This window comes from Coptis chinensis, chromosome 9, assembly GCF_015680905.1.
Source record: "Coptis chinensis isolate HL-2020 chromosome 9, ASM1568090v1, whole genome shotgun sequence".
NCBI classification, from domain to species: domain Eukaryota; kingdom Viridiplantae; phylum Streptophyta; class Magnoliopsida; order Ranunculales; family Ranunculaceae; genus Coptis; species Coptis chinensis.
The window spans coordinates 5,337,589-5,365,083 of record NC_141464.1 but is presented as its reverse complement, the minus strand read 5'-3'; the positions used below and the strand labels follow the sequence as shown (position 1 = coordinate 5,365,083).

General features: G+C 36.2%; 2 protein-coding genes and 2 long non-coding RNA genes across 8 annotated transcripts; 2 read left to right on the top strand and 2 right to left on the bottom strand.

Annotated features, from left to right (window-relative positions):
- The first annotated feature begins 1,863 nt into the window (after positions 1-1,863).
- LOC147474520 (putative protein FAR1-RELATED SEQUENCE 10) lies at positions 1,864-2,349 on the top strand. The gene has a single exon (XM_086585105.1). It carries the CDS (start codon positions 1,864-1,866, stop codon positions 2,347-2,349), a length of 486 nt encoding a protein of 161 aa, XP_086441231.1.
- A 2,182-nt stretch (positions 2,350-4,531) lies between these two features.
- LOC147474519 (uncharacterized) lies at positions 4,532-6,607 on the bottom strand. Its single transcript, XR_015209253.1, has 2 exons — positions 5,781-6,607; positions 4,532-5,669 (listed from the first exon to the last, which is right to left on the bottom strand). It is a non-coding gene; the product is annotated as an uncharacterized LOC147474519 (long non-coding RNA).
- A 666-nt stretch (positions 6,608-7,273) lies between these two features.
- On the bottom strand, positions 7,274-27,363 carry LOC147474517 (glycine--tRNA ligase, chloroplastic/mitochondrial 2-like). 5 transcript variants are annotated; one of them, XM_086582312.1, is made up of 19 exons: positions 26,182-27,363; positions 22,918-24,770; positions 21,380-21,431; positions 20,312-20,438; positions 19,751-19,806; positions 18,930-19,007; positions 18,663-18,737; positions 17,937-18,053; positions 17,731-17,832; positions 14,960-15,083; positions 14,189-14,272; positions 10,983-11,045; positions 10,814-10,903; positions 10,650-10,736; positions 10,147-10,218; positions 9,633-10,049; positions 9,236-9,462; positions 8,951-9,050; positions 8,659-8,858 (listed from the first exon to the last, which is right to left on the bottom strand). In XM_086582312.1, exons 7-16 carry the CDS (start codon positions 18,692-18,694, stop codon positions 9,978-9,980), a joined length of 843 nt encoding a protein of 280 aa, XP_086438438.1. In that variant the 5' UTR covers positions 18,695-18,737; positions 18,930-19,007; positions 19,751-19,806; positions 20,312-20,438; positions 21,380-21,431; positions 22,918-24,770; positions 26,182-27,363; the 3' UTR covers positions 8,659-8,858; positions 8,951-9,050; positions 9,236-9,462; positions 9,633-9,977. The 5 variants fall into 5 exon arrangements, with proteins under 5 accessions (XP_086438437.1, XP_086438438.1, XP_086438439.1 ...); XM_086582311.1 differs by lacking the exon at positions 8,659-8,858 and adding an exon at positions 7,274-7,842 and having other exon boundaries at positions 8,951-9,462; XM_086582313.1 differs by lacking the exons at positions 8,659-8,858; positions 8,951-9,050 and having other exon boundaries at positions 9,095-9,462; positions 9,633-9,714; positions 9,991-10,049.
- LOC147474518 (uncharacterized) lies at positions 11,104-13,671 on the top strand. The gene is made up of 2 exons (XR_015207568.1): positions 11,104-11,826; positions 12,296-13,671. It is a non-coding gene; the product is annotated as an uncharacterized LOC147474518 (long non-coding RNA).
- Positions 27,364-27,495: the final 132 nt, after the last annotated feature.

Here is a 27,495-nt window from a genome sequence, read left to right as displayed (position 1 = left end):
ACAAGGACGATCTCTCTCGGCAGTCGTTTTCACAACCCACCGAGAGGGGGTGGGGGGAGTGATATTCTCTATCCAGCACGTGCATAACATGGTGGAGATGACACATCGACCTGTGGATCCAGGTCACATCCATGAGCTAATAGAACGATACTGACAGGTCGCAGTAGCACGCGAACTACGCTAGGAAAGTGACTCATATACCCCTTCCAGAAGCAATCATGACTAAAGGTGTGCTTGCACATATCTTGGCCGTCAGCCACTGGTCACGGCCGCAAGCTACTTATACAGACTGACACTCCACATCATTATGGAAGACCTATGAAGACAGTTCTCACATGTTACCCTGATCTCCACCCCTCGTTTGGGATACCCTTTACACGTGGTGGACAAGAATACACTTTCAATATCTATAAATACCTCTCCTATGAACTACGCCAGACTTGATTCTACTCTCCCCCACAAAAAGCCAAGAGTAAGATACGTAGGCAGTTCGCTCTCAAGATGAACTCGGTCCATCCAATAACCCATTCCAATCCCCAATCAACTGTTTGTAAGGGAAAGCTAAACCACACCTTTACATTCCTCACTCAACAATTTGACACGATCAAAGTTGTTGGACTACCTACTTCAGATTATTTTTTCGTGCCTGATTATGTAGAAAATAAAGTTAGCCTAAAAGACTTGTGAATTGCTTCCAAATCAATTTTTTTTAGCATTAAGGATGGAGTGGTATTGTTTATTTTGGATTTTTGTTTTTTGGAATTGGCCGGTATGCTTCTGTATGATTTCATTGGAAGTTTGGAAACAATACATGTATCTACTCTATAAGTCCCTTATGAGGTAGCTATCTCATAAATTTTCTCCAAAACTTATCATTTCTTTTTGGTGTCTGCCAGACACAAGAAACAGACCATGATTGTATGCCATATATATATATATATATATATATATATATATATCGGGCCGGCTACGTCGACATACTATTCTAACATACTATCTTGACATACCTAGCCAACCATCAGATCAAACAGAATCTGACTCCCAGATCTACATCTAAAAAACCAAACAAATGAATTGAAAGGGGCGAAAATGTCATTTTGTTTTGCTAAAGAAAAAACCCATTTTTCTTTTTCGTAGCTTTTTCACCCAAAAAAAACTCCTTCTTCTTCTTCTCGAGGAAATCTCGTTTTATTTTTTTGACTCCCATCGTAAAGGTTGTTAGGCAGACTCCCATCGTAAGTATTTCTTGTTTCTTTAGTTATCCAACCATAATATATATATATATATATATAGTCGTCCCCTGCTGTAAAAGACGATGCGTTGTAACTATCAAATGACCATTATGAAGGAAACCAATAGTTGTATATATATGTATAGTCGTCCCTGCTGTAAAAGACAATGCGTTGTAACTATCATAAAAGACGATGCTTAACATATATATACCCCTGCTGTAACTATCATAAAAGACGATGCTTAACATATATACCCCTGCTGTATCTTTATCTAAGCAAGTACACTAAATTATTCTTACAAATTTTGACCAATAGTTGTCTAGCTGAACATTATGTACTGACGAGAATTTGTATAGCAAGAAATTGCACATGGTATATATGTTTAACATTTTACATCATTATGCCGAATTTGTGTAGCAAGAAATTGCACATGGTATATATGTTAAGCATTTTACATCATTCTGCCTTCTCTGGAACTCATCGAGTCTAGTAGGGTAGTTAGCCATTCAATCCAATGAGGTTTTCAGGCTCTAAAAATCGTGTCCTTGATGAACTGATTGTATGTTTTTTCTAAGTTGTACTCGCCTCCATTTCTCTATTTAATTATTTGTTTTTTTTTTGGGTACCAGAAATGACTTTGAATGGAGCTTCCGATGTTCCCGATTCAGTACTAGTGGATTCTTCTCCAATTGAAGCCACAAACGAAGACATACAATTGTTAGAAACACCGTATGTAGGGATGTCATTTAACAGTTTCGAGGAAGCGAAGAAATACTACAAAGAGTATGGTCGACAACAGGGATTTGAAACGCGTGTTAGGAGTGCAGTTAAGAGACAATCACATGTGGATGTACCTTCTAGTGGTCTCTTGGTCTGTTCACGTGAGGGGATCCATAACAAGAAAGAAAATGTGTCTATTGAAGTGTCAGGAACATCAAGAAACACTTCGACTGTTAGGTGTGATTGTAGAGCAAGAATGAGATTGGCAAAGAAAAAACTCGACAATATATACACAGTTACATTGGTTGAAAACAACCATAGTCATGGCTTAGTTTCTCCGTACAAGAGGGGTTCAATGAGGTCGAATAAATCTATGCCGGCGCGAAAAAGAACTTGACAGAGATTTTGATAATGAGGGTTTGCCCGCTGGCAAAAGTTGCATCGAGTTTTCTCTCCCATATGCAATTGGGCTTACTTCAAAGATGTGTCAAAACTATTCTTCCACAAGAAAGAAACCAAAAGAAAATGACGCCACGGGTCGTACTTGATTACTTTAAGCAAAAGAGTGCAGAAAATCCTCAATTCTACTACTGCTTCAACTAGATCCAAGTGGTACCGCAGCTTAATTTTTTGGATTGAAGGACGGTCTCGAAAAGCAAAGATTTAATACTTTGGAGATGTTGTATCTTTCGATACAACTTACCGGACTAATATTTATGAAATGCCTTTTGCTCCTTTTACTGGTGTCAACCACCATTTGCAATCCATTCAATTTGGGTGTGCATTATTGCTTGATGAGACTGAGGAAACATTTGTGTGGTTATTTCGCACATGGCTTGCAGCTATGGGTGGTCAGCCCTCAACTTCGATTCTCACCGATCAAGACAGGGCAATGACCGAGCGATTGCTAAGGTATTCCCCTCTCACGACATCGCCATTGTTTTTGGCATGTTTCAAATAAATTTTCAGAGAAGTTGGGGCATGTCTACCATAAAAACAACACATTTGCGATGGAGCTAAGTTTCGTTCTTAAATCCTATAGGATAGATGATTTTGAAAGCAAGTGGCCCACGTGACCGATGGTAAAATACGATTTGGTGGAGCATAGTTGGTTGAATGAAATGTATGAGTTAAGAAGAAATTGGGTTCGGGTTTATCACTTAGACACCTTCTTTCTTTGGAATGAAACAACCGGACCGGAGTGAATCAATGAACTCTTATTATGATAACTTTGTTAGTTCGACGACTACTCTCATGCAGCGGTTTGTTCATGGTAACGAAAGAAGTTTGGGATTGATTGCCAAGCATGAAAGAGACTTTGATTACAACACCAACATAAATGTCGCAATGTGGGTAGAAACGAAGTTCCTTTTGAAACATCTTTGCAAAGTGTACACATAAAATGTTTTTAATAAATTTAAGTCTCGGTGGAAAATGCAAGAAACTACTACAAAATTGTTGAAGAGGTGGTTGACAGAACGGAAATGGAACTTATTTCTTGAAATCAAGAAAGCCTCGTAATACCAATGTTTGGAAAGTGAGTTTTGATAGAACAACTCGAGGCCGAGTGTGAATGTAAGTATTTCAAGTTTATGGGTATACCTTGGCTCATCTTTTTTGAAGATTTTTCTCATGTATGATGATGTCGAAGAGATTCCAAAATTTCACTTTATTTTGAAGAGGTGGACACAAAAAGGCAAAAACACTTACGAGTGGTCGTGTTTTGATGGTGAATTAGTGAGCGGTCATGGAAACCGGGAGGCTTTAAGAGTTTCCCATTGCATTAAGGTTGCTACTCAATTGGCATATGATGCAAAGAACTAATGTTGAGAGTTACACATTTTTCATAGAGAAAATGAGTGAATTGTCAATTGAGTTGCCAAGTGCAAGGAAACTCTCACCAAGGAGCTACTAAAGAAGGAGCTATTAAAGAGGTGGCTTCAACTAATGAGAAGCAAAATTGATGTAGCGGAGGTAGTTTCTTATCACTTGCTTTTACTGCGATTAAATTTATTTTTAAGTTTAATTAACCCCTTAACCTTTGATTCACAGGTTTTAATTTTGAACCCTAATATTTCTCAAACAAAAGGGAGAAATAAGAGAATAAAGTCTAGCAGGGAGATAGCCCAAGAAGAAAAGAACGGAAGGTTTTGTAAATCATGCCAAAAAATTGCAAAACATGACTCAAGAAATTGTCCAGAGAAGATTAAAAATGTAAGAACGTGTATTATAGTAAATTTAATTTTGCATACTTATTATTTTTTTTTTTTTCCAATTTTAACATGTCTTTTACTTGCAGGCTACTTCTAGCGAGCAACACGATTACTTAGGAGTGGGATGAGGTGCTGAAATTTGATAGTGGGTATGCTGAAATTTGATAAGAGTGTGTTGAATGTTTTTTGCATGGAGGGGATGCCGAGCAATAAGAAACGACTTACGCCGTCAAAGAAGTGTTGTTATTGATTTGTTTATTTTTTTTTTTCTATTCTTTTAGGTGTTGAATCATTCAATTGGGAAACAATGTGGTAGCTGTTAATGGAATTCGTAATTTTGGCTGACAAAAATGTGTTCAGACTTCAGATTGTGACTTTGTTTTTGCATTGCATTATGCGACAACTAAATAATTATAGCTAGTGTTTGCAACTAGCTTAATTTGTGCCTTTGTGTTACACGTCCTACTAGTCAGAGTTTTATATTAGGATGGGGCTCATTCTACATAGAAAGAAAAGAAAAACCTTTGGAACTGTGGAAACGCAGCTCACAACCTTAAAGTGTTTGCAGATTAACTGCACCACTTGTACCCCTGAAGTGTTTGAAAAGTAAAACCTTAATTCCCTTTTGATCAGTCTTAGACTCTTGGTACTACACAAAGTTGGCCTAAACCGGAATACTTGCATCAATTGCCTCTATAACTTCACGAACAGGTTCCAGCACCACAAGAGCACCACTATGCACCTCTATTACCATGTTCTGGCCCCAAGTCGTTTCATTCACCATCTGTGCAGAAATGCAGAATATCAGCTGCATTGTTGATCTCTCCGTCAACATTTGTAGTTTTCCAAGTGCATTTTATCTGAGCAACCTTACTAGCACACTTAGCTGTAGTGTGACCAAATCTGTTGCGTGGACACACATATGCAATAGACGCCACTCTCCCATTACCAATATCAAACTTACGAGGCAAAGGGAGTTTTGACTGCACAGAAATCTCAGCACACATTAGCATAGTTGAGCCTCTTTTTCCTTGAAGTAGCCTGATCTAGAAATAGGTTTGCCAACCTTACTAGAACCAACTCTAATACCTTTTTCTGACCACAGTTGCTTGGGCAAATTGAACAGTTGGATCTAAATAGTTAATGTGTCTTCTTTGAGCTTAAATCTCCTTCGACCAAGGCAATCAAGAAAAGCATTCCTGCAATCAACAGAGGCCCTGATTCCAACATTTGTTTCTTAGCCTCTAAGCTATTAAACTTAAACTAGTATAGTTCTCTATATGTAGAGATCTCAGATATCAACCATTGCCCTTGAAGCTTTCTGGTTTGTGTTTGGGCCCGAGAGTTTGTTTCCTCTCATAGTATGCAAGCTTATTGAAGGTTCCCTGCTAATTAAAACTGATTCAGATCCAATGTTGTTCATGATATGGTTTCCTTGAATCTCGACAACAAGACTAATGATGCAGTGGAAACCTTGCTGATTGAATCTAATTCCTAAAACCAGCTATTCAGGAAAAAATAACAATTAACATTCAAATTTCCACGGAAAATCTAATTCCTAAAACCAGCTATTTGTTCAAGAAAAATCACTTTCAAATCTGACTAGAACACTAACCGGCAAGGTGGTGCATTGGATAGTAATCCTCAAAATTCATTGACTTCAGAGACGCAACTTTGCCTTCACTGAATTTTCCAACACGTAATGCTATTTCACCATCTTCGGCTCTTTACTTGCAAGTTACAAGAAGTATACCGTATACACATATGTGCTGCAGCAACCAAGGCCCGTAGACTGGTAGATAGAAAAGGGAAATTCATCAATTGTCGGCTGAATCCACTTGGCTCCGAAGTGTCTCGGCATAAGCCTTTTCTTCTTCTTTTTCTTTGGAAACATATTCAGCCACCTCTACCATCTCCTCCTCTTCAGGAATCTCATCCATCATCTCTTTCACAACCTCGTGCTCCTCAATAACTTCTCGTTCAGCAAGTTTAGCAACAGCCTCCCTCATGGCTTTCGCTGTTGCCGCCCGATCTCTGGGCCGATATTTTGGTGCAGGCAGGATAAAGGGTAATGTAATATCATCAAAGCTTAAATTCTATTGGCTGATTTCCTCAGATATATTCACTAGAGGAACAATGAAAATGATCCCAAGCTCATAATTACAGATGTGGAGTCTCGCACCAAGAGAACAATTTGTTTCTGCAACTCAAAATTTTAGACCAGTTGATGTTGTTGGACACTTGGACGTCCCCAGGCAGCCGGACTAAAATTATGCGATCCACAATATACCCATCCAAAAGATGAAGAATTTGTGTTGGAATAGAAGCGTCTTCTTGCCACCTGCATCCAAATGAAGAAGAAGAAAGTTTTTCCTTTTGCAAAACAAAATGTCATTTTTATCCTTATTTTTTTTTTAATTATTTGTTTGGTTTTCTAGAAGTAGATCTTTTTTGTTTAATCTGGGGTCGGCTCTGTATGTCAAGATAGTATGTTAGAATAAGATGTCGACGTAGCCGATATATATATATATATATATATATATATATATATATATATATATATTTGTTAAGTATGTCATGTATGCCATATGAGCTGAAAGTAAAAAAATGGTTCCTCTTATTTCTTCAAGTATAAATGGTGTAGTGGTATGGAAGGATCATCACTGGTGTTGCAAGTATTTGTGTTTGATTTTTCTGTTCCCATTTGAAATGTGAAGCAACACATCCCTCAAATAAACATGTAAAAAGAGGAAACAAATAATGGGCAGAGAAAGTATCACAGAGAAGGATATCGATCATGGCATGGCAATACACAGTTATCTGATTTATAAATAAGTGTTTTACAAAGAATGGAAGTGTTTATCATGTATAAGGAATATTGATTTCCACTTGAACTTGAGCTTATTAACTAAGGCTAGGTTAGCAGCTAGAAATCATATATCGTTCACTGCTGACTGATTAGGCACTCCTAGATGGTCTGGTCACATATACTACTACAAAATCCATAAAGCCCTAGATGCCTAAAGCAGTATAAAGTTTGTTTTTCAGCAATTCGGATGAAAAAAAAATGATGAATGGGACTACTAAAATAAATAATCCAAGATAGCAGAACCGATGAATGAAATATTTAAGTTACACTATTTAAGAATTTCTACTTAGGTAGACCTATACGTAGGAATTCAGGAGATCTCACAAAGTCAGGTCTAGTACAGCTTAGGATTGTATCTTCAGCCAGTTGTGCGCCCTTGTTTACTTCTTATCCATCTCTGTCTCCACTGCCAAGGTGCTTTGTTTCCTTTCAAGGCAAGTACAGCCGCACCTGAGTCTGATTCAATCCATATTCTCCTCCACCCTTGACTTTACTGCAGTTTCAGCAGCAAGAACAATTGCAATGCACTCGGCCTCATAGTTCGATACAACCCCAAGCCCTATGGTTAAGACTCCCACTACCACGTTTTCACTATTCCAGACCACTACCTCCATTCCCAGGATTTCCCATGGAGGATCCAAGTGGCTTTCACTCTTGCAGCAAATCAATCGCTAGCTAATGGTCTCAATTATAATTGAATTGGTTAAACAGTTATTCCTGTATATATGCTATCCATGCGTTCACAGTCCATACTATGATGCTATAGATGTATTGGACGAAAGTTTAAATGCTAAACACAATGCTCCTGCTGAAAATGAATTCAAGTATTCAACATTTCGACCATATAAACACTTCAAGCAATTTGTTCTCAATTATCATAAAATAGTTAGGTACAAGTTTAATCAAAGAAATTAACAGTTTTCGAAAACATGTACCAGAAAAACTACAAATACCTCACTTACAATTGCTTATAATAAGTACTTGGTTTAAGATACTAAAATACAGTATCTACAAGAACCCAATGTCGGTGAATATTGTACAGATAATGAGTTATAATTGACCTCCGATAACAAAATTTCTCTGAACTGAGCACACTGAACATTAGCAGGGTTAATATTTGTAATAACCTAAAAACCTAATGTTGCTCAAATCCTCTCTTTTTCTCTCCACACCCTTTTCTTTGTGCAGCCCTCTCCTTTTATTCTCTATCTTATCTTTTTTATACCCCTTCCCCCTTTCATCTGGATCGTCCATCTATCTTTCCATCCCTCGGTTCCTCTTCAAACCGTACATGTGCCACAGTCTAGGTTCCACGGCCATGGCCATACTCCCCGACTTCTCTTATTATGCTACACTCCACTCCTTTTTTCGCTGACCCAGTCCACTATTCATTATTGGGCCACTACAATCTTCACGTATGCATCCCTAATGTTGTTACAGAAAATTGGCACTAAAAATTCTAGGGTGAACTAGTATTACACACCCCCCCCCCCCACTAGATGAGCCAATTAGGATTTCCCCCCCACTAGATGGGAAATTAGGGTCTCCCCCCTAAATACACACAAAAAAATTTCGGTCAACCCACTTTGACTTTTTTTTCGTGTGTATTTAAGGGGGAGACCCTAATTTCTCATCTAGTGGGGGGAAATCCTAATTGGCTCATCTAGTGGGGGGATAATACTAGTTAACCCAAAATTCTATTTAACATTTTGATGCTGCATGAATTCACAAGCGATGTTTGGCAACAGATGTCCCAAACGAGACATGGTCTATCACTTCCACCTGAATTATCGTAGCCAAAATTGCTAAAAAGGCCAGGTGCACCTACACGTCGTCAAAGAAATGGGCAGGGAATAATAAATATTATTTGACATGACCATACTGAATAACTAATTATGAGGGTGAAAATGTAAAACCTTAAAACCCTGGCAGAACTGAGAGGCCCGCTATCCCTTTGGGAAGATCTGCAATATTCTTCAGTAAAACAAGCCTGTTAACTCTAACTCTCTCATCCTCCTACATTTCAGGAAAATAACGCTTGGGTGATTCTCTTACATATATAGGTGCAATATTCTGAATGTCCATTAAACATGAGGAAAAGGATTGCACGTTACATTTTGAAAAATTCAAGAAGCATATTTTTGTTATCCAGACATAAAAGACAAATAACTAGCACTAGACTGAACTAACTAGTAGAATACCCTAGAATATATATGACATAATAGAAGTTCATATCACAACAGTTTTACAGAAGTTGAACAGTTCAGCCACCAGCCACGATTCAAGTTGCCTTAAACTATGTCCAACATAGTTAAATATCCAATATAAGGAGAAAGATCATTCCACCATAAAAAAAAATGATTAAAGAAACTGTCAAGTGGTTGTAGTAGTTGAGATGACGCTTCAACAAAATCATCAACCTCAATACCTAAAAAGAAGAACATACAAATAAAGTATTGGTCACAATTGACAACACATCAACGGAAGTAGTAACAAAAAACTAATAATCACATTCAACATAAAAAGAAACTTTGTAACATAACAGGATAGGAGAATTGAACTTAATCAACATGTGTTCAACCAATGAAGCATAAGTACCAGGGTGAACTTTGTTTTTTACTTCCAGGAAAGCACTCCATAGATCTCTCTCTTCACGTGTTTCAAAGACAACTTCACTTACCTGAAAAGATCCATTACATGAGACGTATTTAACTATACACGCCATTTGTGGTGGAATAGATGTTGACGTTGACTACAGATTTCATACTAAATTTATGAGATATGGACTGGACTTGGGTACAAAGACCTTGGTCGAATAATCCTTTGCGATGAAAAGTCATAATTCTCAGCCAAAGTAAATTCATATATAACAATATTTTTTGGTTTGCTCATATTCGGCACTGCTGCCCTTTCCCACGTGCAAACAAGAAAATTAAAGCAGGTTCAACATCTAAACCTGAGGACAGCTTCATTCCCTTTTCTTACTACTGTCGGATTGATCATTCCATTTGCTGCCTAAAGAATAAATATGCAAGTCAATATTCCCAAGTGAAACATTATATGTAGCCAATATTTTAAAGAGCTAAAGATAAGCTCAATTGAGCATCCTCACAGCAATGAAATACGGTAATAGCCTCCCATCATCATCTCTTATGGAAAAATACTTCTGGTGCTTTTGCATAACCTGCAGGTAGATTGGAAATTATAACATCAGCTCAAGATTGGATATATAATTTATGTTAGAGTTCTACGTGAGGTTTTCCATATTGTAAACAGACTATTTTCCTATATAAGTAGTGTGAGAGAATGCCGAAACTAATTAAGTTGTACTCTCTTTTCTCTCTGAACTTTCTTCTTCATTAGCAATAAACATAATTCTACTTCTTATTATCGAGTAAAGAAAACAGTTAAATAGATCATTCATGCATGTGTTTAGCCCCTGCTAAAGTAAGATTATATATTTTAACTTCATGCATTTCATGCACAAAGCTGAGGGTGTTACAATGAGGATTTTTTAAAATTGCTATAGAGAAAACTAACTGCTGAAAAGAATGAAGATTTAATAGTACGAATAGAAACATCATCACATCTTCTAAAATGTTACATATAGCTTACCATTATTAACAGATCTTCAGGGAGCTCTAAGAATGATTCATTGAACTCTCCAAGTATTGGAATAGGTGATTCAACAAGATTTACAACCTACATCGCATGTATTAGGACTTCAACTCTTGCTTATAAACAAACAAAATCATGTGGAGGGGGAAAATAACAGCTACCTCTTCAATTAAGGTAGTATGATTAACAAGATGACCCCCAACACTTTTTGCTAGAGAATTCGAAGCATCCAATATGTTTTTCTTGCGGTCCTGTGTGTCAAAAGCAACTTCAGAATATCTGACATGATTCAAGTGAAAGGTATAAATTAAACTTACACTTTTAGCATACCTCAAAATTTATTGAAATTCCTACTTTCTCCATTACCCTAACATAATCTTCTGCATGTTCTACCTGGAAAATTGCGTAGATTCGTAAAGAAGCTCACTGAAATTTGAAGTAGAAAGAAAAATGTCTCACAGGTAGTCTTAATACATTGTAAAATGACAACTGGAATATAAAGATGAAACAAAAAACCAACGTTTAAAGAAATGAATACAAATCCATACAAATAAAATGATACAAATGCAAGCATCTACCTTAAATAAATTGTTAAAAGAGGAATAGGCTAACTATCCATACAAATAAAATGATACAAATACAAATGCAAGCATCTACCTTAAGAAACAATGAAACATCTTCAGAACAATAGGCTAACTATCCTATCCCAACATAGTTTTTTTAAATAAATTGTTAAAAGAGGAACAACTTTTCCTCCTTTTCGGCTCTTCCCCATATCTCCAAATCTGCTACCTACTAAGTGCTAACTATGATGTAATTTTAACAAGTTACATCAATATATTGGTTTTATGGATCCAAAAATAAATAAAGAATACATAGTTGCAGTTCTCAGACAAACATTGAATGATACTCAGTAAAATAGCATATAGTCATATAGTCATATGTGGAGGGTCGAAAATTTAATATCTTACTGAAATCAGTAAGACATTTTCTCTCATTTCGTTTTTTCATTCCGTTTTCATTCATGGATAGTATGCCTTTTCTTTATTTATTCATTTATGTTTTTATTTTTATTTTTGTGTAGGAGCACAGCAAAATGTGAACGACTTGAAGTGTGAAGTAGTTGTCTTCTTTTCTTACAGATTTTTCGAAGAGTCCTTTTTTCGAATATAAGGTATGTTTATGGACATTAAAGTCTTATGCTATGTGCTGAGTTTTTGGTGTTTTTGCAATGATAAACCTTTTTAACGCCAAACAGGGAGACACTATACCATTATACCATGTTGTAAAATTGCGACACAAATCTAATTTTTTTGTTGACGGGACTCCTGCTTATTATGTGATTTTCTCAACACTGATCTTTGTTGTATTTGTGCACTCCCTTATAGTCTTAACTTTGATCGCCTCTGAATACCGGTCTTTGTGTCTTTCCCTCACTTTGAAGTATTTGGTGTCTACATCAATAGGAGTAAATAAAGGACTCATGCAGATAAGTGGTTGAATAGTAGTGAAGAGTAGATGGTCCAATTGGCTAAATATACACTTATAACCCCTTTATCAAGTTTTCGTCTGTTTGAATTGCTATCTAACAGTTGATTGTTTATGGTCTGAGCCATTGTTATTTGCTCAACTTTCATATGCAGCATTACAAAGCACGACATCTATCCTAAAGACAATAAATGCAACACGATTTTATTTTGCTTGCTTACAACACTATAGTCCAAGTTGTGTTACAAGACAAAGGAATTATTGCACCAGATGACCAGAGTGTCATCCTATACATTTGCATAGTTTCCATTTAGAGAATCTCGACCCAATAAAGAGGAACACAAATCGAGTACCATATGCTGGAAGGAGTGCTATTAGATTCAGAATAGACAATCAAGATAACCACTACATTCACCGTGACAGTATGTGATGGTCCCAAACATTCACGTAGAATTATGCACAATACTTGCACATTTTCTTTTTCAGTTTTTTCTTAGGTATTTGGTTCTTGCATTGACATCTAGATGTCATCTTTCGAATCAGTAAGAAGTCAACAGTCGACTGCAGATTCATCCTTCACATTAGAACATTGTCCTCAGGAGGGGGGCTATGTGATTCACCACGTTCCAAGTGTATCCATCAATAAATCAAGTCTTCATTGTCTAAACACCCAAAGAATGAACCAAGGAAATTCCCCTGTTCAAATGCGCCAAGAAATTATTGGGCACCTCCTGATGGATCAGATCAAGCATTCTTTTGGTGTTTTAAATGCTATAAGCATATTTGGTTTTCCATTTTAATGAAAATTTCAGGTCCATTTTACTTAAAAAAATATGCCACTTCCTCTGATGGGTGCTGTTCTTCAAGTACATGTATGTTTGTTACAAGTAGAGTTGGTTGCTCTGTATATTACAAAAAATATTGTTGGGCTTTGTTATGATGATTAATCTATTAATAAAGTTGTTGATTTGGTTTAACACTCAATAATTTTCTAATATGCCATTATTGTAGTCTGTATATCATAGATGTTTTTTTATGACTGGAGATGGAGCTGATATTGGAAGAATACTTTAGCTATATGATTTGCACATGCATCCAAAGAAAAATAAAACACCAGACCACCCCATATCCAAACACAAAAAATGATCCTATCTAATGTGAAACCCTCAGAAAGGACAAACCCTACACATTTTAACGACCTTAGACCGCTTAAGTACTAAAAGATATCGTTAGTTCATAAACATTGGGATTAGGATACTCTAGTCTTGTAAGTTAATTATTGTAAATGAGGTGTCTAGTGGGGATTGTAATTAATTATCATTAGCATCTTGCTAAGGTTTATCTACTATGTAACACTAATTGGAATGAATATATACCTTTTATTGATAAAGAAAAAAGTTCATAAACATTGGCTACCCTCAGATTGATATGAACCCCAATGATAACTAGTGAACCTCTGATGTGACTGCTACTGAGATAAAATAACCCAAGAGTCGAGACAATGGTACATAAATCTAATTCTCTCGCAACTTGTGAGACCGAGAGAATACAAGATATAGGGATAAAATACCCCTTTTTGTTACAAATGGAAAAAGTTGCCAAGTAACCTAGACTCATCGCCTAGAAATGGTGCACCTGGCCGTGGGGGATCACCCTTTTTCTGTATAAAACATATTTTCTATTCATATTTTAACTAACAGAGAGTACTATCTCTTGCGTCAAGATCCAGAAACTCAACTTTTTTAACTAAAACAACAGCCGCCAGGTCTTAACAGCACAACAGTTTACCCCCTCCTGAGTTCACAATCAATACTTTTGTTTTGCTATCAGTACTATTGACCAGGACAATCCTCATTTCCCCCCACTTGAAGTTCAAGATCCATCTGCTTTACCTTTTCAAATGATCAAGCAGATGCAGATACTCAAGCAAGACAAGTGTGCTTTGGTGCAATAGACAAGCGCACCATTGAGGTACCAAAAAGTCAAAACCCAACCTAATACTAAATTTTAGCCATTAGTTTACTTAAAGACAGTCCAAAAAACTGTACCTGCTGGCTCGCACTGATTACATCTTGAGGTGGCATCTCTTCTGTTCCAACTTCGAGAACAAATAGCCTAGGAACCTCTGACCCCTGTAAATTGATTTTATTTAAATTATTCAGCATAATGAAGTAAGAAGCAATAGGAGTTGCAAGACACTATGAATGACAAAAGGGCATGTAATTTTCTTCATTCCAAGAGCTGAATGTAAGGCTTCTCTAATAAAGGGTACTCATATTTTGACTAAATTTTTTAACTAGGCAATTCCTTTTACTTAGAACAGAGCTTCTTTTTCTTTTTTCTATGAAATTTATTACTAATAATAGTACTCTCAGAAGACCATTCAAGCAGCTTTGTTCCAATGAACTTTCTGCATATCTCCGTGGCTATGCACTGGGAAGTTCACCAACTTCATTCTCAATTCTCACAAACAATATTCCCACGAAATAACAGAGTCTGTCAAATTGCAGTATGTGGATTTCATTACCAAATCAACAATCAACTTATAGTTTATCCCACAAGTGTCATATTAGTTGTCATTTGTCAAAACCATCAAAAGAAGCTCAGCCAATATATGGCAACGAAATCATATAGAAATTTCAAGAAAGATACTTTCACCATTTTTCTTTTCTCGTTTTTGAAACATTAATTACGATGAGATCTCATATGAATGGTCTAAATCTTTAAAACAGATGAAATGGACATCACCAAACTTCCCTACCAAAATTAGACAGAAGCAGATGATAATGATAAGCGAGTACACAGGAAGTAAAGCTGACCTCTCTTGTTGCTGGTCTAGTGACTTCTTTGGAAACCAGATGATTGGGCTCAGAAGAAATGCCCAGAGGATGTCCTAGAGACTCTTGTGTCTTCACCCAAAGTTGAGCACAATGGCGTGCTAAGCTGCCAAGAAACAAAAGAAAATAATGTGTTGGGTACTTCGCAATCTGTGGGATGGATTAGTTATATCATTGAAGAAATTCTGTTTGCGCATGAAGGATATGGAAAATTTGCACCTACTCTGGATTCCCAGAGTATGGTTGAGCAAGTAAAGGGAGGTTAAACAAAAAAAAAAGGGATGCAATATTTTTTAATGGCAGAATTTTATTTGCTATGTAAAGTGATTGAGAATGTTGTAGATAAAAGTTAATACAAGTTTTTGCAGATTGAGCAGAACGATGAGTCCTTTTGCAGCTTTGGAATTCGGATGGTCTCTAACAATGGTCCATCATGACTGTTTGTACTTCAGAAGCTACTCAAGAAAACATCTCAAACGCCTCTTGAGAAAGTTGTTTTCCTTGATGTAGACATAGAGTTCAAGTCAAGCCCATGGGTTGCATTAGGCGGCCCCTTTTAGTTGGTTTATTTTATTTAGTTATTTGGCATATGTCATATTTTCATTGGTTTGCTTTGTTGTCAGTTAGTATAAATAAGGGCTTATGGTTAGGGTTTCAGGGAGTTGTTTTAGTTGTGTTTATGTGTGTTATGAATTATTGAGTGAGATTTAATAAAAGGCGAGATTTTTAGGATTCTATAAAGTGTAGATTTTGATTAAGTGTTTCCACTACTCAATCTACATTATTTGGTATTAGAGTGGTTGATTCTTGGGAGATTGTGCAGAAAACACTGTTCACCAGTAGCTATTGTTTATCGAGGTACTGTTTACAAAGCACTGTTCACCGAACACAGTTGTGGTACTGTTCACCTGGTTACTGTTCACTGCGATTTATTCATTTGAAAAAAAAATCAAATTTTTATTATTATTATGGTGAATCACAAAGCAACTCGAAGTCGTCCTCCATCCATGGATACTTGCATGTCTCGTTTAGAAAAAGCATGAAGAACATAATACAGATGTTCCAGAACCTGATGGAAGCAAGGTTTCCAGTCCAAAGAGAGGTGCAACAACCACCTCCACCACCACAAAATAATAGTTCAGTGGCTAGTATTGATGATGCATCTCAGGTTGATGGTTCAATCCCTTTTCGGAACCCTTTTGCGTCTACAGATCCAGAAAACAACAGAGAGAACAGAGTTGGCAGGAAAGATAACATCAATAGGGATCCTCCCCTCAATGGGAACGTGAGGGTATACCCCTCAATGATGGCGCCGCTCGGCTGTCGGCAGGTGTTGAAGCCTCCCTATTGGGCGCTTCCACCAATCTTTGATAAGTATGAAGATGAGTCTCTTTTTGATAAGTAAAAGATCCGATTTAGGAAAATTTTGTGAATCACTTTGACAAACGAAGTGATTTGTTTTTCAAAAAAGCATGATTGCAGGCTTGGATTTCTTAAATAAAGTCACATATGTTGGTGAAGTTATAAGCTTTCAAGACGAGCCATTGGTACCGAATTTTTTTGGTGCATCTTCTGGTTATTGTTTTCATAATCAGTGTGCAAGAGCATGTTGTGGGTTACTGATTTTAAGCCAGGGAAGTTGCTACAAAGGAAAAATTTATGGTCGGATTCCTTTAAGCTGGGGTATTGGCCGATTTCCTAAAGCTGGTAGACGTGGTTCTCTTTACCTGAAGTTTTTGTTGATTAGAAATTCGATGACGAATTTTTTTCGGTTGGGGAGAATGATGTAGACATAGAGTTCAAGTCAAGCCCATGGGTTGCATTAGGTGGGCCCCTTTTAGTTGGTTTATTTTATTTAGTTATTTGCCATGTGGCATATTTTCATTTTGCTTTGTTTGCTTTGTTTTTCATTGGTTTGCTTTGTTGTCAGTTAGTATAAATAAGGGCTTATGGTTAGGGTTTCGGGAGTTGTTTTAGTTGTGTTTATGTGTGTTATGAATTATTGAGTAGGATTCAATAAAAGGCAAGATTTTTAGGGTTCTATAAAGTGTAGATTTTGATTAAGTGTTTCCGCCACTCAATCTATATTATTCCTTCTCTTACCACAAATAATGAAGTGATCAGCCATGACCTACATTTTCCTTAGGTTGTCGCTAGTAAGGGTTGTCCAAGCTTTAGCATCCATATGAAGAAGCAAACTTTGGAAGGACAGTCTACCCTAATTTTGTGCACGGCCAATTCAGAATTCCAAGGTTCATGTCCACCATAGTTTGCTTCAGAAGTGTTTATTAAATTGGCATGTTGTTGTAAGCCCACAGTCTCTTATCTTCAATCTCCCGAAGCTTAACATGTTAAAGCAAATGAGCAAATTCTGCCCACTTTCCAGTTTCCCAATCATTAAGAGAGTGTCTCAAGCAAAGGTCCCAAGAAAGACGCTCATCAATCCAAATTTAGATGAGTGGATTTTGTTATCATTGATATCGGAGAGAGCCTAGATGTTCTAGAATATAGGGGGGGAGAGAGAGGAAAGACCATTCCCAAAAAAAGAGCAAATCAAAAGATAGGGAACAAGCTAGAAGATTTTGTGGTTAGATACATGATTATGATATCGCTTGGTTCAGTATGAATGAGAAGTATGTAATCTAACAAGTGAGCAATTGCCCGAATATACTATGTCTACATGATGAGTAAGTATATCTGTTCTTGGAATGTCAAAATTGGTGTCAACATAAACTAGAAGAGTGGTCTCAGACCTGCGCATCCGACCAAAATATCGAGCTCGTTCAGTCACACCCACGACACCTCTAGAATCTAAAATGTTGAAAGTATGAGATGTCTTCAGAAGCTGATCATACCTAACGCATTGGAGAGTAAACATTCATTTTAACAGACTGATGGAAGTATAAATCTAGAAATAGCAAGAAGAACGATAAAAAAATTTCAGATTAAAAAATTGTACACAGGAATTGCAAGACCCACTGATAGCAAGGACCGAGCTTCTTGATAAAAAAATTCAAAGTTCTTTTGTAGATGATCAACACTGGCATGTTCCAAATAATAAGCACTCATTTCTTTCCTGCAATGAATTTGGTTATCGGAATTAGTTGCGCCTTTCAAAGTTGACAAGTAGTATCCATGTACAACCATGAGAAGACTGAAACCCTTCTACAGAAATAGGTAGCTCTGTAAACAGAGGAATAAGATTACAAAATTATTAAATAAAAGAAAATTAACAAAAAAATTATACATACATATATACATGCAGGCACCAAAAATGAATGACATGAGAAAATTCGGTACCAAACACAGTACGCAGCATAGAGGATTACATAAAGATATCATTAGAAAATTCCAACAGGATTAAACATATTACATCCAACCAAATAATAACTACTAGCTTTACTAGGCAAAAAAGTTGCATATCATAGACAAAGAAGTAACCAGATTGCAGCAACTATTGATAGATCTTTAGTCATTAATTAGTTTGCTTACTCGCTCTCCATAAAAAACTTTCCATATGTAATTCCATCAGCATACTGAATTTTCTTGAAATGGTCGACCCCATGATAATTAATTTTTAAATAAAATGTATCAGAGTACCGAACAGAAAATAATGCCTTGGGGTACAACAATATTTTCTTATAGAAGGTGCATAAGCAGGGTAGTGATATTAATCAAAGCTCACCTGAAGCAGCATAAGTATACGTTCAAGGCCATAAGTTATTTCCACAGAAATTGGCAGCAACTGAAGACTTCCAGCCTAAAATAAATCAAGAGAAATCGTACAAACAATATAACCCACTTCGGAATAATCCAATTATAGTCGACAGCATATTGGAATAACACAAACATTAAGATATTCACTATCTTGTATTATATTAATTGCTGGAAACAGAATAAGACATGAAACATGACTAATGACAAAAATCATATGCAACTACACTAAGTGCACCTGCTGAAAATAGGTGAATTGTGTGACCTCCATTCCATCCATCCATATCTCCCAGCCCAACCCCCATGCACCAAGAACCTGTGCCAGTGTGAAACTAAAAAGAATAAAGAAGTGTGACAAAAATATTCTTAATATAAGAGCAGTATAAGCTAATATATTTCCTTCAACCAAAACAATGGACATAATGCAGAAAACCCTATAGACAGCCACTTCTATTTAGCTAGATTTGTTAGATGGAGATGTAGCGATTTATGTTGATGGAACCACCGGTAGCACATACCCAACTCAAACACCTCTTTTTTCAACCCACACCCACACACACACATCCACAAAATCCCATAGTTATTACTAGACATTTAGACGGATGAGTTAAATCATGACGTCTCATACTACTCTGTGACCAGACTCTCCCGGTTCTCCAATGCCTAGATTTTAAGACTCATCAATGTACAACACGGTCAGGCACACGACCAGAGGCACTCACTAATCCGCTATCACTAACTGGATAGGGAGGCTCAAATCAGGCCTACAACTTTGATACAATTTTTGTTTTTAAGAGGTACACAATCACAGAGAAACAGTCAATCACAAACACAAATGAGGAAAAACGTGTGAGCATACACACACAAAGCAAAACAAAATCCTAAACAGCTCTAACAATTTTAACCCACTGTAACAAGTCATCAATGAAAATTCGAACATCCCATTTTCTCTTAGCATTATGGCATTCATTTATGATCAATCCCACAGAATAGTGGAATAGAAAACGTAAAAAATAAATAAAGACATGAAGGTTACAACAAATGGAAAGTACATCGTACCGGACTTTCCCAATTGTCCTCCACAAATCATACATCATGCACGTTGACATTGATACCTGTCATGCATATATAAGCTTCAAACTTAGGGAAAGATGAAGAGCATTAGTGGTACATAAAGATCATTTTTATATGGTGGTTTACTTCTGAATGAACAAGATTCACAAAAGTATTCAGCTGAGAATAAACCATTAATTTGTCACTACTTACACAGGGACTCTCTCTCTCAACAATTTGGGGTTTATTTTGGGAGGTATTTTTGGGATTATAGGGCGAAATATTTTGAATTTCTGGAACGATAAGTTTAATGAGTTTCAAGCTGTATCGATGGAGTATCCTGTACCCATATCCGTATCATACCATGTGGATATGGGTGCAATGGCATAGCTGCCGTATCCGTGCATATGAACGACAATATATGATCAAACCTCGTAGTTATAATTCGACCTTACTGTTTGTGTTCACATAAAAAATAAGATTGAGAAATGAGACCTAGATACATGTAATATTCATCACAAAGCACATAACTGTACTATAAGTAAAGAGCTTTATCAGTTAGTTTACCTGTGACCTTCTCTGGGTGGTCTTTTGGCTGGTTCAGAATTTCGACATTTAATATCTTCACTTTTGACTTTCTCCAACTGTTATAAATCATGAAGCAATGCTACTCTATATATCATCCCTGACGGAACTAAAAAAACGAAGAAGGTTAAGCAAACCACTATTTTTATCTGTGTTTCAAAACCAAATAGGTTAACAACTATATAAATTCAATAGCAGTTCCCATGTGTAATGTGTTAAAGCTAACTTTAAACCATTCAAAGGCTTCTGCACGCTTTTGGTTTTTCTCATTTCTACTGAAGGCCTCTAAGAATGATGACAATGGTCTGTACTATATACCACTCAAAGGTTCTTTAACTTCAGTATTCTCCCCCTTATAATCATAGTTAATCTTTAGTGGTAGCATATGCATAATATGAACCAAAAACCTCAAATATAAGTCCAATTACGGTCTGACTCAATAAATGCAATTGGAGAACAACAAAACTTGGATGAATTGACGTGACAATAACCTTTCAAAAACAAAAATTATTTCGAAAATAGAAAGTAATAAATGGGTGGAAAATCACACTTTGAGCAATTTCAATAATATAACATCATTAGCAGGGGGTTGCTTAGGTGAAATTGTTCATGAAATGAAATATGAATTTAAAAACCTAAAAGTTGTCTAGAGTCTAGACAAACACACACACACACACAAAAGTCAACAGGGGGTTAACTTTGGAACATGGTTAAAAAGTGGCTAGGTTGTTTGTTTTGAAATCACTACCCAAATTACCAACCATGCCTCTGAATTCTTATCAACAACTATAAAATCCATGCATGCTGTACAAAAATGAAGGCAAGCACTAGTTGCTGACCAGACAAGGATAACATAAGCCTTTAGGGCTATTTGCATTACCACATAAAAGGGCTCATGTTACCAAGACAAAAGGTCGAATAAAAGAAAACTCCACATTAACTATACTTCAAAAACATTGATTCAGATGAGCACTAACAGTACAGGGAGAAGCAGAATCTGTGTGCATGAGACCAATTAGAAACAGAAGAACATAATGTTTGAGAAAGTACCAATCCACCACCCTCATCTGCAAATCTCAGATAAGATGTTTAGCTGCATCAACTGCAACAAATCACCCAACATGCTTAGCAGTTATAAACAGTGTCACTTGAGACAGAAAACATAAAAGAGTAAAAAATGACACATGAATGTCATCGAGAAATGAAACAGGAAATTAATAAAGATGATAGCGATTTACACAAATTTAAGCTAAGAAGGTCGACTTAAAATGGAAATACATGGGAGTTTTGTTAACCTTTACTTGCAGTCTCAAAATGAATTGCCTTCACATACAAAGAAAAAAAAAAAAAAAAAGCTTAGCAATGAATTCGCCGGCCAAAATAGTCACCGATTAACTCCGAAAACATAACCAAAATGGGCAAACATTAAAAAAAGAAAGGGCCAAATGAATTTAGTAAAAATAAGAGATACACGTGTTAAAAAGTGGTGGATGAGAGCCAAGAGGAAGAAGGAAGTAGCTAAGAACCTAACCAGAGAATTACGAATGGGAACAACTATCTTTCAGTTTATCTAAGCCCTTGAAGAATCTAATTCAATCCATCAATACAACCGAATGGAACCTCAATCACTGTCTTCTTCAAGCTTGATTTGCAAATTGTGTGATGACAGTACAAACCAGTAACAGTGGCTACGCCATGAGAATGATGTAGATGGGTACAGTGGCTGAACTTTGAAACCCATCTAATCTCCCACCATGATATCAGTTTCAAGCCCCACACAAAACATACGTTCTTCGTAAGACTATAGTCAAAATAAAAGACTGATAGCATAATGTGACAATCATACTACCATTTAGTGGAAAATCTATAATCTATAAGCTCATAACTATTAGATTTATTGGACAATTGGGATGATGTTGATCAGAACTAAGAACATATACCTCTCCCCAAAACACACACACACACACACACACACAAAAGGAGCTTGGGTTGGGCGTGGTATTACTGGATATTAATCTTTTGATTCCTTGAGCAATGATCGCTGATGAGAGATGAATTGTTAGGCCAATGCAAACAAAAGCGAACATGGAACTATAAATGCAAATATTAATAGAGAGAAATACATTAACGCAACAGAAAATTTGATTTCCAATGGAACATATGGAAAGATTAAATTGATTCTGAGAAGAAAAGAAAATACAATAAAGAAGAATGACGTAATTACTAACTTGTCATGTGAAACCCGCACTCCAACAACGTAGGTAGAGAAAACAATCACTTAGACAAATGGGTACTGAAAGTGAAACTAGAAAATCAATATACTTGAAAATATAGTTCTTCAAATTGCAAAAGAGAAATCACATATGCTTTGACACCAATTTCAAGCTCCAATGATTTCAACAAATGTACCCAATTTTCGAAACAAACCATATACTCAAACCTACAAATTCTCAGACAAAAGAGAGTATTTTTTTATCATGCAAGTGATTAATGTTTTTGTTTTATTATTGTTGCAGATAAAGTTTTTGAGCAAGAATCATACATATCAAACGAAGTGGAACACGAAAAATTGTGAATTAAACTAGTACCAATGGTTTCTGTCCAAATAATTGAAGATGATCAGAGGCTAGCTGTTGGTGAGATGGTACACAATCTATCCGATCACCATCAGGACTCTGCAGCAAGAACTCAATTCATTAATACCAAAACAGAACATAGCTAAACCAAGGAGCATTGTACAATGTACACAGGAAAGCCTCACATATTTTTATACTTTTCTTTCTATATTTATTCAGGTTTTTGAAGACTCAACTCCCTCATAACTTCTTTAAGAGTAAACAATCCCTATTAGATTATGTTTTGAGCATCAAAATACCTCATTTATTAGAAATCCCAAACCTCCAACATCCAACCCCATTTTTACTTACTCTTCTTCTTTATTTTACTTTTGTTTTTTGGATTGAGGCCTAAGCCTCAAAGCCTCCGAGGCTCACCTCACGTCTGACAGAGGGTCTGAGCCTCAAGGCTCTGATGCATCTTTTAAACACTACTCCTTACCACCAATCTGGATTTGACTCTTTGGCTTGGTCTTACTTGACATGCTTTATTGAAGTTCACTTACCAGGCTAATACTATAGCTCTCCTTGCATCCTCGTAACTGTTTGAAGTATAAATAACTAGAACAAAATGCATCATGAATTCATGATAAACTAATTACTTAACAGGTATCCACAAATAACAAGAAGTCACAGATATGAGTAAAAACCAGTAATCCCCATAACCTGATGGTTAAGGAAAGTCAGTAAAACACGCTAAGTGCCAATCAGAATTTTGACGAACACACCGAGATATGCAAGTGCTTGCAAAAGCTGATGTTCACCTACAACCGAGCTTCCATGAGAGTCTTGCATACAACCTGATTGTTAAAATGCTCATATGCATACAGTTGCTGATGAGAGTACTTACATCGGTACTCTATTTAAGACAACTGATGAGAGTACTTACAGTTATTTGGAGTCTGCAATTTCAGTAGCTTGATAAAAAATTTGGCAGCCATGAACATAATAGAGTGCATCCCACCCCCGTGGCCCCCTTCAAACATGTCATACGTCTCTTTTGGTCATAGGTGGTCAAGAAATTCAAGCACCGGCAACCCTTCCTTTTCAACTTAATGAATGCAGCTAACAGGACATGAGACTACCGCAACCAACTATACACCGTCATTAAATAATTTTTTCCCGAAATTGTTGCTGCGAATGTTCTAGCGCTTAACCTTTTCTTCCATACAGAATGGATTAACTATCTAAGCATATTCAAGATGGTGCCATCTATGTATTACAAGACTGATTTATCTTGTAGGCGGAAGCTTCAACAATGGTTAAACATCAGTTATGATTAATAGAAGAAACAACTAAAACTAGAGTTTAAAACCTTCAACTTGAAGAAGAAATAATATTCAATAAAAAAAACCATCTAATAGTGTAGGCCTAGATGCCATTATATAATAAAACTTGTTCAGTTGTTCCTAATTCTAGTTCGACTTCAAAATAGAAACCTTACTAATTAAACTCGGTCTAATACAAATAGGAAACTAATGATATGAACCTATTAGTAATTTAATAAAATAAGCAATATCCTAATATGGTAATCATGCTCTTGCATCATAGACATTCTCTAGTACACGAAAGACGTTCCTATATATATTACATTGTTGATTCTCTCTTAGTCTAGTGGTTGAAGGAATGACAATGTGGATTTCAAGAAACATCAGATGGCTTACGCTTATAACTTTCAAAACATTGAGATTGTTAAGCTAGTCTACTAAGATTATTTTGTTTTTACCTCAATTTGTTTGTCATTCTCACCAAATTGAACTTTAACTCGTGCACATCCAAGTGCTTCATCCATCATGAATGCATTAGTAGCATGGTGCATACATTCTCTGCAATCCGCATGAGATCAAAATTATATCAAAATATGGTGCACACATATCAGTAATATGCCATTGTCCTGAAGTAAGTTCGACCTAACAAAACATCTAATCAACGCATCCTTAGTTGAATAATTTCCTCAATATTTTGTTGTTACTACATGTGTTAAATACATGGAAGATTAACCATAACTTGTCTACAAAGAAGACTGTGTCACTGTTCATCCTTCAACGGAATTATGGGTTTTGAGCCTAGTTCCTACACATGCAGATGCAGAATCTTGTCATTTTTCTTCTGCACATGGTTCAAATTACCAACACATGCATTTTCATCAACAAAAAGAGCTTGGGGCCTCATGGGACCATTTCAAGAACTGTAACCAATGCCAAAGAGAACCCTTCCGAACATGTTCCAACAGATGCATCATATTCTTTTCCCAAATCATATTTAATCAAAACATTATAAGCCTCGTTCAGCATCAGTGTGTACTCATGCCCCTGAAACCAAAGTTCTAAAAAGCAGCCAGGCACTAGTGGTGCCCAACCGCCTCGCCTAGGCCCTAAATCGGCTCAAAAAGTGGTGGACTGATTGGGCAGGATAATCGGCCTCTAGGCAGTCTATTCAAGATCAAGTTTTATTTTATTTTTTCTAATTCTTTTTTTTGGAAAATGATTTAATGTCGAAAATAAGAGGCCCATGAATGCTTAAGATTTTAATGAGTTTAAAAAACTAAAGCTCAATGTAAACTATATGCCACTACAAGAAAGAGAATGTGTTTTCATATGAAGTCGCTCTTCGGTCTTCCTATTCAGTTTGAGCAGATCATTTGCCATCTTCTTCAGCTGTTACACCTATTTGTAATAAATACTTTTGTTTGTGTTTAATTTTTGAATTATGATAAATGTTTGATTTATTTATTACTTGTACTATGGTTGTATATGACTATATATATATATTAGGAATAATAACTGCCTAGGTCCTAGCCCGTCTAGGTACTGCCTAGAAGGCACTCTCCCACCGCCTAGCGTTTTTTAGAACATTTGCCTGAAACACGGTTAACAAAGTCCACATACCAATATCAACAGTATAACATTCAATGAAATTTTATAGCCCAAAAACATCCTTTAAGATTCCATTATATTACCTTACAATATCAGGAAAAACTATTTGATACTACATCTTGATTCGTATTACCATTTAAGATTAGTCTACATTCTTGATTCCAAGCTCTGGTTTTCAGAGCAGGTTGACTTCTATCAAGAGTGACATCTAAGTGGATTCGGTCTTAAAATGATCTAGATCACATAGTAAGAATATACACATGGTGTCAACATCGTTAGTTGAGGTGTGTTCTAGATGAAAAGTGTAGCAGGCTTAAATTGCTTCGAAACTTGAAAAGAAAAATAGTTTGTACATACTGACCTACTGTCCTGCAATATCTGGATGGTGTTTCTTTTGTAGCTTCCTGTAAGCTCCATTGATTGCTTTTGGATTTGAATCAACTGAAACTCTAACAAACTCATAGTAATTCTCTGGTCTAACACTCTGAGCAGTGCTTCCAAAACACTTGAATACCTGATTACTATAAAATTCTTCCTCCGTCTCATAACAGGAAAACAGAAAAAGAAAAGACAGAACAATAGTGAGACCATCAAGTAAAACATCAATTCAGTTGATTATAGTCAGATTGACCTGAGCATATTAGCCCTGTGGATAGTTTTTTAAAGGTCGGGAAAGAGACAAAAACTTTTATCAACCTGTAGATATTTTCAAAATGAACAGATAATTTTTTTTTTTTTTTTTTTTGTCCTCCTTTTTATCTTTCTTTTGGGTGACGGAGCATTGAGAGTCCTTGATGAGATAAAAAGTCTGCAAATTAGAATTGGATTAATGTTATAGTTGTTAGTCTTCTGTAAGACTCAACTAGTTTGCACAGCGTCCAACTTTTATGAGAGTTCAATCCTGCAACTTATATGTAGAGGCCAAATTACTGTTTACTAAAGTAATTAACTTAACCTCTAACAACAAAGGGAACGGCGGAATTGATCTGTACATGTTTAATCGACTCGATACTCTTACCTTGGAACGGTAAACAGGAAAAGTAGATAAAGAAATACAATAAGGGAAAATCTCCCTTGATCTTTCTTTACCATATGTCCATCTTCTTATATATGCCTAGACAAGGTGAACCATGTACAGTACAAAACATAACTGGTTGGATGGAAAGTACTATCTATTCCTTACTTCATTACTTGTATACTACTATTACATATGGAGGACCAGCCTCTCCCCCAAGGCTTCCACCTCTCTATTATTTACAAATTTCTACATCTCATTCCACATCATGCCTATTACTCCACCTCAACAATTCCACCTCATTCATTTATTTCATGCCAACTCATACTTATGATGCCACTTCATGCTACAAGAAATCAGCATGTGACAACTATTTATCAAGAGTCTTGTGCACACGTGTCACTTTATTACTGGGTTAATGATTAAGCAATATTAAGTCACTTACATTATAGAGTAACCAATTGGTATTCTAATCCAAAAAAGAGTTTCTTTAATAGTTCACTACAACTACATAATCTAAAACCATAATCAAACCATTTTTGTTGAGTTATATATCATGTTCTGTAAAAATCAAGAATTTAAAAGAATTCAACAAGAACACGGGATTAATTCTTTCTCTTTTGATGAGTATACGTTCCTTACATTATCATAATTATTTAA

Bases quoted from the DNA above. Each gene is read 5' to 3' on its own strand.
- LOC147474520 (XM_086585105.1), top strand. From the start codon at position 1,864: ATGACTTTGAATGGAGCTTCCGATGTTCCCGATTCAGTACTAGTGGAT.
- LOC147474517 (XM_086582311.1), bottom strand. From the start codon at position 18,694: ATGGCCTTGAACGTATACTTATGCTGCTTCAG. The intron at 10,737-10,813 runs GTAGCTGTTATT...CATGCGATGTAG, and splicing joins ATACTACCTTAATTGAAGAG to GTTGTAAATCTTGTTGAATC. The intron at 10,050-10,146 runs GTGAGGATGCTC...TTTATTCTTTAG, and splicing joins TATTACCGTATTTCATTGCT to GCAGCAAATGGAATGATCAA.